The 12,351-nt window shown below is 44.7% G+C and overlaps 1 protein-coding gene across 2 annotated transcripts; it reads left to right on the top strand.

Moving 5' to 3' along the window:
* Positions 1-4,847: 4,847 nt before the first annotated feature.
* Positions 4,848-12,034, top strand: LOC6730489 (excitatory amino acid transporter). 2 transcript variants are annotated; one of them, XM_016179236.3, is made up of 8 exons: positions 4,848-5,042; positions 5,588-5,872; positions 8,302-8,466; positions 8,576-8,909; positions 9,224-9,793; positions 10,381-10,710; positions 10,782-10,896; positions 10,953-12,034. In XM_016179236.3, the coding sequence occupies exons 3-8, from the start codon at positions 8,319-8,321 to the stop codon at positions 11,139-11,141; spliced, it is 1,686 nt and encodes a 561-aa protein (XP_016022942.1). In that variant the 5' UTR covers positions 4,848-5,042; positions 5,588-5,872; positions 8,302-8,318; the 3' UTR covers positions 11,142-12,034. The 2 variants fall into 2 exon arrangements, with proteins under 2 accessions (XP_016022942.1, XP_002077670.2); XM_002077634.4 differs by lacking the exons at positions 4,848-5,042; positions 5,588-5,872 and having other exon boundaries at positions 7,468-8,466.
* Positions 12,035-12,351: the final 317 nt, after the last annotated feature.

The following is a 12,351-nucleotide window of genomic DNA, read 5'->3' as shown; positions in this document are numbered from 1 at the left end:
AAATGCAATTACACCGCAAAACTCAATTTCAAGTGTCAAAAAGTTGCACTGCACTTAAGAAGTTAGTGATGTTGCGACTTTTGACTACCCCGTACCCCCTCAGCCACCTATGAAAGCGGCGGAAGCCGAAAGGCCAAAGTTCAGCTGGGGCAAAAAGCGGATTATGCTGGAGGAGCAGCCCGAAATAAATCCCGAATATGACTTCCTCACCAAGGAAGGCCCGCTGCAGGAGTGATATCCCTGATAATTTATAGTCCAAATGGGCGATATATAGGCCGTGTTCTGTTTATGTTTCTCTTTGCCTGCAAACTAATTTGCCACCGAGGGAGGGGGGGCTGAAAGGTGGACGTGACGATTGCCCGTGTACAAGCGGCCTCCATTTGCATTTTAAATGAGCTGGCTGGAAAACTTTTTACAATGCCACTTGAAATGTCGGAGTAACTTCTCTCAGGCGGGTGCTTGGAATACGGCTTGAAGATTGGACACCTACACCGTATTATAATAACAAATATTTGCTGAAGAGAGAAGGCATATCAAATAGGAAGTAATACTTGCCTTCTCTACAGGAATTCCAAAGTGGTTTAAGCTGACGAAGTGCTCTGTTTGCTGTACAAATCGAATCAAGATTAAGTGTCGTATGAAAGCAATCTAGGAATTTAAATTATGTGAGGGCCGGATTAAGTGTTCACTGAACTGGATCCGTGTGTGGATAAAGGGTATTCACTGTTCACATTGACTGACCCATCGTTGTGTGGACAACTATCTGTTGTTTGCTCGTTTGTCTCGTTTGGTTCGTGTGTCTCGCTTTGTTTGCGGACACTTGGCAAATTGGCAGCTTCCCCACTTTCCGGCTCCTGGAACCGAACTTTTGGGCAAGACCAGTCAAAACAGTTTACACGTTCCGCTTTCCACTGACACTGTCACAGCTGGAACACATGGCGTATGCGTAATTTAGTGCTGCATACTTTGCGGCGCAAATTTGCACTTTTGTGACTTGTTTAGCTACCCTCTGCTGATGTCTCCGCCTCGACAGCACTTAAAATCAGAAATTCAATTATCTCCCAAACACGCACTACCCCACATCCTGCTCATTTTCCACTTCTTCCACCCAGGACTCCCTTTGGAGCGGGCCTGCTTCCATTTCACACGCTCATTTCACACCTGCGCGCCTTTTCAAGGTTGACAAAGGAATCGGTAGGTAAAGGCACTTGGCCGAGGAAGAGGCGGAATGTAGGGCACTCTCAACTTTATTGTCCCTCGGAGTGTTTAGTCAACAGTTCAAATAGCTGGGTTAAGCAATTTGTTTCAGCCAAATCCCTTTCCACTATGTACTAGTCCGGATTGAGACAATTCTAAGAAGTAAGTAATGTGAGGCAGTTTTATAAAGAGTGAAAATATCCAGCTGGATTTTCTCAGTCAGATTTTCAATTGAAAGATCAATAACATTGTATACGCGAATCAGCGTCATCAGCTAATACAGACCAATACGGACCAAAGTAACTTTTTTTTTTCTGTGTGTAGGTAAGACAGACTTAGGTAAAGTTCTCGAAATCCGCGTCGCTTTCAGGACAATTTAATTATAATTTTCTTCTTTTTGGCCTGGTCTGGCGAAAAATTCATTATCGCCGGGGCAAATTAGCTTGAAAACAATTAACACCTGTTCGCCGGCTGCTCGTGGCAGGCCACTTCAAAAACTAACACGGCCGAGCCATTTACCATTTACCTTTCGCAGGAGCAGGATGCCTCTTCCGCCTACGCCTCTCTCTTATTCTAATGAAAAAAGTTGTACAAAAAACTTTTCAAATTACAACGGAAATCCGTGAAAATCCTTTTAACAAAGCACAACATGACCAGTCGGCGACAGGGAGAGGGCGGGCAAAGGGAAAAGCATGGTGGAAGCGGAGGAGCAGGTCTCCCTCCAAGCTGATGCTGATGATGATGATGCTGCTGATTATGATGGCGCTTTAAACAGACATCGGCCCACATCTGCTGTAAGCCGGGTACCCCCATCACGTGCCACCACCGCCGTCACCAGGACAAACCACCGCCAGTTCCACCGGCTGTCGTCCATTTTTGTGTCGCGGTTTTTCCAGAAGAGGAAAGGAAAAGCTGCGACTGTGACTGAAGCTGAAGCTTGCAAATTGAGTTAGTCGCCAGTTGGCCAGGAGGCACGGCACACAGAAAAAAGATCAATAGCTGTTCGATATATATGATTAACATGGTTTGTGTAGAGTGGGCTACCATTCATTTTAGGTATAAACTTGATGAAACATTTTAACAGCAAGGCATCAAGCACATTTCTTCAATAGAGGTAGGGGTCACCTTCTTACTCCCCATTACTTGGGTTCAGTTCGATTTCCCAATACATTTTCACGCTCTTTCCCAAGTTTATTTATTGACTGCGGTTGAGACTGAACCTCGTACATCATCCCATTTGCCGATTCTCCTGATGTTTCCACAACAGCCGCTGCCGTCGGAAAACTTTGCACTTTTAATGAAATATATTCAATTTTTCAGGTGTTACAAATATTTAACATTTCGCAACTTTCTGAATATGCATCTCAAAGAGGGTGAGAAAAACACCGTGCCACACCACCAAACCATCCAGCCACCCAACCACCCAACGCACCACAACTGCGGTCGCCGAGTGGTTTTCGCGCAAAAAGGTTCAAGGCGAAAAAAACACGAAACATTTTAAATGTTAATTAAGAACGGAACAGAATCGGATAATTTGCATGTGCTCCGGGTTCCTGCCGCTCCATCCCGGTTAATTGGATTAGGTTCCGTTTGAAAGTTAACGTTTTCGGGTTTTCGCACCAAATTGAATTAGCTGGTCGAAAAGCCGAACAGAAAGAGCACAAAAATCCACACACAATATTTTCGGCGGGCTGTAAATTCAACATCATTTGATTTATTTCGAGATCGGATTTGGCTGCTGATTGGCACACGAGATATTTCGTTTTTGTATGCACAAGCTATTGGTGAAATCTGCACTCGAAAGTAATGTTGAATTTTTAAATGTTGAACTCATAAAATAAATATTTATTCACGTTTATGTTGAGCATATATTTCGTGTTTTTCGAAATAAAGTTTTATTTCTACCGGAAAAATTCACGTATTCCACGTACCGAGAGAACACTGTACTAATATTTTACCCGCTGCGGCCGCTTGGTCTGTGAGAAATACAGACTGTTAAGTGCTGGCGGTGCAGAGTCTTCTTTTATACCGACCAGCATCAATGTTGGGCCTTCAACTCGGTTCAACCAAAGTGAGTAAGCTCAGTTCGCCGGTTGTAAACAAACGACAGCTGTTGCATGTGGCACCCTTTATGTGCGATTCGCTTTCATCAACAGCTTTTCCTTAGCCGGGTCGCGAACCACTTTATGGCACTCCCCAATGTTCATACTGCCATAAATGAGTAACAGCTAGTCCAATCGACGCAATCGTTCGCTCTGAAGAAATATTTCGGACTCAAATGCTAATAAAATGATTAAGGGATTCCCTGAAATTTTACTATCTATTAGTGGTACACCATTATTGCAGGTTGTGTTTTTCAAATAAGTATCTGAATGTATTAGAATGAAGCCATTGTCATTTCTTGATTTAGATACAGTCCTAGCAGTTACTAACTTTTAACGTTGAACTTTACAATATCTAACGGAACATGGATTAGAATGCATATGTGTCTGCAGTGCGTTGTGGCTTGGTCGGTGGTACTGTCGGCACTTGCGATGACGTCTCCTTTTGGTCCGCCGGGGGCAGGTGGCCGGGGGCAGGCTCCTTCACCTTTCGAACCCTAATTGGCTTTTTGCGGCTCAACGGTCTGCTTATGTAAGGCAACCTTTGGCGGACTCCCCATCAACTATCGCTGATACAAGTCGGCACGCAATGTCCCCATATCAGTGTTATTTTCCGTCTCCATTTATCTCTGCTTATGTATTATGTAAATTGGGCCTATAATGAGGCCTATCATTTGAGGAAGCCAGATTGCGGTGGCCAATTTGTTTTTGAAAGCAATTCTCTCATGGGTAGAATATTTCTATGTGCCCCTATCCCTTTTGCCCAATAGCAGTGCACCTGCAACACGCTCTAATTAAAATGACAAATAGAAACATACGAAAGTGTTTCATCTCGGTACCTTGGCATCTGGCAACGAGGCGTATGCGTAATTTTCTCAGCTGGCTGCTTTCTCGCACCCTTCGGGTTGCAATTTTCCACTTTAGGCTGTATCTGAGATCCACGCAAGTTGAGCAATAACAGAATCGTTTACTTGATCATTTGAAATACCAGCAAGAGTATTAATGGGTGTGCTGACTTGACAACATATTTGACTTACAATGAAAAATTATAATATCACGCGTATTTAGCTTTCCACCTACTTTCAAGTATCATATCCGGTTTAATTTAAGGTGCTTGTTATTTGACTTCATATTTAATGGGTATCTTTTAGTCGTGTATTTCCTAGTTTTGGCATTCGTGTCTGTTTAAGGTAATTTTCCTAAGGATTTAAAGTGTGTCAAAGTGCATTAAACAATTGTCGTTTATTTTCGGGTGTTGGGACGTTTGTTTTTGTTGAGGGGAGAAGGTGGGGCGGTGATATAAACATAGTATATAGGCACAGTCAGAACAGAGACAGATGAGGTCTCTTTGACGCGTTTTGCTGGCGTCACGAGCGGCTTTCTCGCTCTCTCGCTGTCGCATAAGGTGACCAGAGAATTAGAGAAATAACACTGAGAACCCTTGCACCAAAGTGAAAACGAAATGTGGCGAAAACAAAGCCAAAGAAATGTGCCTGGCGGTGGGCTCTTCTGGTCGCAACTGCTTAAATTAAATACATTGCTCACTTTCTGTTCAATTGGCGAGCCCAGCGGACATCGGAGGAGCCGCTTCAGATCGCGTTCAGTGCAGAGTGGATTCCGTCCGAGATTCCGTTCCGTTAGAGCGCTCAGCGTCCGTCGATCGCCAGGCAGTTAAGACCGCGACCTCGCGGCATTCCGGCTGCAGTCTCCGGTTCCGTGTCGCGTCGAGCGTTTCGTGTTGAGGTACCCGGAGATCCTACCCGATCCCCACACGTCCCAGAAACCCATTCACTTCCGTGTAGGAAGCTAAGGAGGAATGTTTCCAGTTTAGTTAGCAAAGTTCAGTAGGTCATCAGTACTCGGCAATAATGTGTTATTAATTGGTACATAACTAAACAAATGCCAAAGAACATACAAGAAAGTAAAGCCCAACCATATTTGTTTTTCCCTGGAAGGGGTGTCTACTAATTGTCGGTATTTCCCAGTTATGAGCGGTTGCTATAACCGGCATGAGGGTCATACAACAGTCGGTCGAAGAACAATTTAAGCCTTTCACACTTGCATTGTGAATCACCTAACCAAAAGCTGGGGCGTAATTTAATTTTGGTACTCTCACCATTCGTTTCTCGTTCTGTTTCCAATCAACACCCCCACCCACTTAGTCTTTCCTAGTAAACAAACCTTGAAGTCAAGCCCCCTCGAATCCAGACCAAAGCATAGAAAAGCAAACATTGTCCCCTAACACCGAAGCCCCCTTGGGGGTGCCTACCACTTTGTGGCATTCGCAGGTAGAAGACAATCCTCTACAACGGCTACAGCAGTGCAACGCATTTTGAAACTGTTGATGCAACGGCAGCAGAAACTGCTGCGGAAATTATTCCAACTGACTGCATTGGCAAAACGTTAAGTATACGCAGTGGTGTGCGGGCAAAAAGAAGCAAGAGGCGGTGATAAAGTGCCAAGAAAAATACCAACGAGTGAGTGCAAAGTGAGACATATCGCAGAACAATAATTATCGCGGGGAGTGCCATCAACCAGCTCCATCCTGGGTAATCTGTGGTTAATCGTCCGAGGTGAGCTCATCCAAAAACAACATGGAAAATTACAGAGCGGTGGCGACAAGTGAAACCTGAAATATAGTTATTAAGTTGCCATTAACAGTTTGGTGTTTTAGCAGCACTCAGAGAACCGATCAAGCATTTTCACTACCAACCATTTTTGAAGTTCACAATTTTTGCACGTTATTTTCGACCAAGTTTAACAATGAACCATACTAATACTAGTATAAAAAACTTCGTAAAGGGTACTTCCTATTCGGCGTATTTCTGTTGCGAGTTTCAGTCCAGAAGAGAGTGAACTTTGGGGACGCGGGGTGACCTTCGATCGCTTTGAAAGTTTTTCGCTTTCGTGCCTGTCTATAATTTGCGTCAGCTAAGCGAAACCGAAATGAATGAGGCAAGTGACAGGTTGAATCGATTAGGGGCTCAAGAGCCTAACACACTAACTATTTATAATGGAAGCCAAGGAATTCTCCCTCTGTTTCTTCTATGCACATAGATGTCGTTCCTTCTCCTAAGCATTCGAAGAAACCCCTGCCAAATGTCAAGTTCAAGTTCGCCCATCTCGGCGATATCTATATATCTCAGATCTACATATGCTGAAAGTTTTGCGAAGGGGAAGTGCCAATAAATTTCTGTCTTGCAGCGGGCAAAAATCAAAACGACAGGCGAAACTCGTCGCTGCAATTATCTTAATTATCTGCCAGAGATTGGGGGATATGGCGAGGATGTTTCGCCACTGGGACTTGGGGAATGCAATGCGAATTGCAATATGACAACCGAATTCAGCCGGATCCCGGCGGACGCGGAACGATTTGTTTGTTGTGGCCAGGCCAAGAAGTTAAATATAGCACTGCCCTATTGATTTGGCCCACTGCCCAAGAGATGGCCAATAGGTTTTGGGTCTTCGGGGGCAAAGGGCCGGGGCTCTCACATGATTTATGAATGACAGCTAACAAGGCGCACTCTCTTGCAGATCGATAAACGTCTTTTAGCGACGAACCCTCTCCCGGTGCTCTCCCTTATCCCCGAGGACATTCGGTGGCAATTGCCAAGTGACTTAAATCGATTAGCACCGCTATTAAATCAAATTACCTGGAAAGGTTTGGAAAGTGGTTTTGCACTTAGAGCACAAAAGTAGCATTTCCACGGAAAAGAAAATTATATTATATGCTTTGAACCGAGCAGCTGATTTATGTTAGTACCATATTCAAGCTTTAATTAAAGGATTTAATATATTAATAACAATGCTGCACGGAAGGATTTGTTGTTGTTCTTATAGACTCTCCCATTACTTTTAAATACGATTTAATTTCACATATGATTATTGAGCTAATTTCTCTGCGTGGCTTCTTTCTAATCAATTTTTGCGTGCTCGCCAAGCGGAATTTTCCGCTTTATGATAATTATGGAGCGTCAATCAGCTTTTCGACGGTGCGTGATGTCTGCATCGCGTCTCCATTTCAATTTCAATTTCCATTTCGTTTTCATTTCCCTGCCGGCATTTGCCATAAATGCGCCGCGAGAAAGAGAGAGATTCGCTCGTGTTTATGGCACACAGGACACTCGACTCCTGAGTGGCTTTTTTGGATAAAAAGCTGACCCAGCGAGAGAGTGGCACATTCGCAGGAGCAAGCTTGAAGTGAGCGGTTCGCATTCCCAGGAGCTGTGAATCAGGAGCAGAAAAAGGATAATCAGACACGGCTGAAAATAGTGAAAACGAAAGCGGAAGAAGGCTGAACCTAAGGCCACTCTTTAAGGCTTGGAAAAAGAAACCAGGAGCATATAAGCACCTCCTATTTGAAACCGAATTTAAGGTCGAACAGGACCTGACACAGTGACAGACGACCGCTGACCCGGACTCTGAAAAATCGATTATCCGTGTGTGTGCACAACACGGGCCGCGAGTGCGAGTGCAGTTCAGCGTCTTGAAGAGAGCCAGCACCACCCTCCGCCCGCTTGCGAAGGTCAGCCCCATCTGATTGCCTTTCCAGAGCGGTCAGTTGCCAAAAGCCACAACAACGGAGCCGTTAACAAACAAACGCCGCAGCAGCGAGGAAGGAACGAGGCTTAGAGGCGGAACGCAAACGCCGCCGAACAAAAGGAAGACAACTCCGCACCGGTAGAATGGCCTACCTAATCAACATCCTCAAGTTCAATGTGAAGTACTTAAAAAATCAATAACTGGACACCAGCACCGACCGAGCAACCAGCCAAACATCCATCTATTCCGCAACAGGAGCAGCCGCATTCCAACTGAAACACAGGGGAATCCCCCACCAATCGCTAGCTCTCTCTTTCTCTCGGTCGCCCTGTCTTGCTTGCTCCTCTCTTGGTTTTTGGTTATCGGTTTTGTCGCCACCGCTCCGCTGCGCCTTAATCTGCGCCACCCGGAAGCTTGGACATTTGGACAATGGAAATGGAAAAGTCTGGCAAATTTTCAGATTACCTCTTCGCCAAAATGGGTCCCCCCACCTCAACTGAGCTGCCTCCGAAGACCACGGAATGCAGCGATGCCCCCGTTGAGTTGACCGGTTATCGCAGGTGGCTCTCCGAGAATCTAATGCTCCTGGTCACCCTTTCCGGAGTTCTCCTCGGTGTAGTACTAGGTAAGTCCGATAACTTCAAAAGACGACCTAATTTTAGTGCAAACAATTTGATTGCCAACTCAGAAGAGTTTTGTAGAAATATTCCATTAATGTACTACTTATCCGACAGGACTCTCCTTGCGACCGCTAAATTTACACGGGGACTCCATCATGCTGATTTCCTATCCAGGCGAACTGTTTATGCGCGTACTCAAGCTGATGATCTTGCCGCTAGTTATATCGAGCCTTATTGCCGGATCGGCCAGCCTTAACGCCAAGATGAACGGCAAGATAGCGCTGCGCACGTTGGTTTACTTTGCCAGCACTTCGTTCTTCAACGCTGCACTGGGAATCGCTCTCGTTCTGCTCATCCATCCTGGAAATCCGGATCTGCACAATGCGGACGATCGATCTACCGATCGGCGGGCAGTTAACCTTCTAGATAGTCTTTTGGATTTGGGCAGGTGAGTTCAATTTTATTACCAAAACGCTCTTAGCAACATAAAAAGCTATAAAACCTGTTAGCAGCCTCAGTGGCGCCCTCTACATGTGAGCTTAAAGCGGCAACTAGTGTCAAAACCTGGCAAGCGGTCCGATTCTCTAGTACGACTAAGCAGTTTACGAATATAACTGCTTAAAGCTGTGCAAAGAAAATTAGTTTGTAGTTTATAGTAGATCGACAATAAAAGCCGACCCTAATTGTGATACAATGCCATAGACATAAGCTAAAAGAGTTAATTTTCATATTTTACTATTACTTGTGTTTTCTTATCTTCAGGAACGTATTTCCGGACAACCTGTTTCAGGCCTCCATTCAGCAGGCGCACACCGTCTACTTGCCCAAGCCGAGCATCCTGCACGTCTTCAACGAGACGATGAATGACACCTTGGCATCCGGATCGGAGGCCCAACGCTTATCTGAGGACCTTACGGAGGAGGTGGTGCTGGTGAGGGACATCCAGTACCGCAGTGGAACCAACACCCTGGGCATCGTCTTCTTCTGCCTGGTGTTCGGCACTTTTTTGGGAACCATCGGCCAGAAGGGTCAGGTCGTGGTTGACTTCTTTGCCGCCATTTTTGAGGTGATCATGAAGATGGTCACCTGCGTGATGTGGCTGACACCCGTGGGCATTAGTTCTGTGATCGCTGGGAAGATACTGAGCGTGGGCGATTTGGGCCTGGTGATGTCGCAACTCATGTGGTTCATCGTCACGGTGGCCATCGGCGTGTTTATCTACCAGTTTGTGGTGATGCAGGCCGTATATTTCGTCGTCGTGCGTCGCAATCCGTTCAAGTTCTACGCCGGACTCATCCAGGCCATGCTTACCGCCTTCGCCACGGCCTCAACGTGAGTTCTGTGTTCATTCGGGATTTATAAGTCCTTGGGTCTATAATCTGATGAATCTGTTTGGCCTTTGATGAAAGTTAAGCTTCAAGAGATTTTCAATTTTTCGGTCCAACGACACGTGAAATACCCCTTGTTAGCTATGTCTTAAACAATAGACAAGTTTATAAATCACATTCGAAAAATATTGTATGACAAAATTTTGAACTAAATGAACTTGAAGTCCGCTCATAACATGAAGTGAAGTAAATCAACGAAACGAAGTTATTGGAAAGTTTTTAAATAACAACATTCCCATTTTAACTTTTTGCTAGACAAGCCACAAAATTAGTTTACTAATTTATAGTTTAAAGTTTAGAATCCTTTACTGTTTTCTTTAAAACTTAGCAATAGCCAATCAAAATTCGTTTAAATGTTTAACTGACTAGGAACTCAGTTTTAGTTTCAGTAGGAGTGCGTTAAATGTGTATTTTTTCTTTCTTTCGGTATTTGCCACGACCTGATGTTGTATCCGAACCACCCACTAATACTCATTCACCAAAAAAAATCAACACACTCCTCGACCAAACTGCGACTGCCACGCCCCTTAGCGCCGCTGCCCTGCCCATTACATTCCGCTGCATGAACGAGAAACTCAAGGTGGATCCGCGGATCACGCGATTTGTCCTCCCGATCGGATGCAACATCAACATGGACGGAACGGCCCTATACATCGCGGTGGCCTCGATATTTATTGCCCAGATGAGCGGCATGGTCCTGGGATTTGGAGAGCTCCTCACGGTGCTCCTGACCTCCACGGCTGCCTCCATGAGCTCGGCCAGCGTTCCGAGTGCTGCCCTGGTACTCCTTCTCGTGGTGCTGACCGCCATTGATGCTCCTGTTCAGGATGTGACGCTCCTCTTCGCCGTGGACTGGTTTGTGTGAGTATGGATCTGATTTGGAATGGCAGTTCCACTGCGCCAAAGCTTTATCGAAGATTCTTCTCTTGCAGGGATCGGATTCGCACCACCAATAATATGCTGGGTGACTGCTACACTGCTGCCGTAGTCGAGGAGTTGTCGCGAAAGGAGTTGATGGCTTTGGATGCAGCTTCCGTTAACTATCAGGTATGAATAATTAACTACTTGAAGACATTTTGCCAATCTGATGACTATCCCTTCAGGACATGCCCGCTGGCACCCCCAATGGACATGGACATGGACACCACGATGGGGGACTTCTCGAGGGGCAGACCGAGTTGGAGACGAGCAGCAAGTGCGTTATGACGATGACGGACTCGGTGGTGGTGGACATTAGTGCGGTGATGAATAACGTGAACCTGCAGCAGGAGCACTGTAACCGCAGGGTCTAGGATGTTTTGAACAGCCCAGACTCGATTTTAGTTCGTCAGCATCAGCTCTATAGTCCCAGTACCGCCACCACCACAATACAACACCTATGATATTCACCACCAATAGACCACAGTGTTCCCCAACAAACAAATTTTTGATATAGGATCTTTAAACAACAAATGATCGGATATATATCGAGAGACTGTCTGACGAACCCACCCGCATTGAATTTACTCCTCTTTTGGACCAGTGTCGATAGCAATTAATTAGCCTGAACACTTAAAGGACTCCGCATACGTAAATATGGAATATTCACCTTGTAGGACTCGCATAGGAATATTATATGCCACATGTAAGCACACACATTTTACCTTAAGCCCGAAGGACGAAAAACGCCGAGCGCGGGATTTTTGTGATCCATCCTGGGAACTATGTGCATAATCTATGGGTATTATTTTGTAAGCTCGATTGTGATGGGGTCACCACGCTGATTTGTTTTATAATGTTGCTTATTTATACGTTATATATGTGTTGTTCGGGAGTATATTATGAGAGATCAATGTTTAAGTTGATTGAGGAGAGATTGAAAGGTAGAACAAGCAGGTTGTGCAAGAGCTGGCCTAGGTTTAGATTTAGTTAACCTCCTAATTTCCTAAAACTCACGTTTGGTTATACGCCCCTGATAAAGAATTAACAACTTATGGCTATGGAATATCACTTACCAATTACTCATTTTCAGTTACTGATACCAAATATCACACATGCATTCGTAGACTGATAGCAGACTTAGTAGCGATAACAAATATGTATCTGCATATATGCAATACTTACTAACCAATATCCGACATTCGATTTGTACGCGAACGCATACGCTGAATACAATAAAGTTATTATACCACCTACTTCAAAGTAATTTACAGTGTATACTTTCTGGGCCGTTTTCTCAAAAAAACACCCAATGCAACGATGTGCCTACAATCAAACGATTAGCTTTATATGAATGCCTATTGACACTTTGAAAAGAAGCCAACATTTTGGCGTTGCATCATAATTTATTCCCATGATTTTAAACATAGCTTTCATGTATATGAGGATTATATTCAGAGGTCAGCTTTTGATTGGACTTCCAAACGATCACTTACGTCGAACATATGTGCTAAGCGTGTGTATTATTCAGAGAATGAGTTGTCTATTCATTGATCTACTAATTATGTGTCACTAGATTAAGTA

The sequence above is a fragment of the Drosophila simulans genome, chromosome 2L, assembly GCF_016746395.2.
Source record: "Drosophila simulans strain w501 chromosome 2L, Prin_Dsim_3.1, whole genome shotgun sequence".
Taxonomy (NCBI): domain Eukaryota; kingdom Metazoa; phylum Arthropoda; class Insecta; order Diptera; family Drosophilidae; genus Drosophila; species Drosophila simulans.
Note: the sequence above shows the minus strand (reverse complement) of the source record. Positions and strands in the feature narration are given on the sequence as shown.

Coding starts and splice junctions, on each gene's coding strand:
- LOC6730489 (XM_002077634.4), top strand. CDS start 8,271: ATGGAAATGGAAAAGTCTGGCAAATTTTCAGATTACCTCTTCGCCAAA. Junction 8,910..9,223: donor AGTCTTTTGGATTTGGGCAG/GTGAGTTCAATT, acceptor TCTTATCTTCAG/GAACGTATTTCCGGACAACC. Junction 9,794..10,380: donor GCCTTCGCCACGGCCTCAAC/GTGAGTTCTGTG, acceptor CACGCCCCTTAG/CGCCGCTGCCCTGCCCATTA.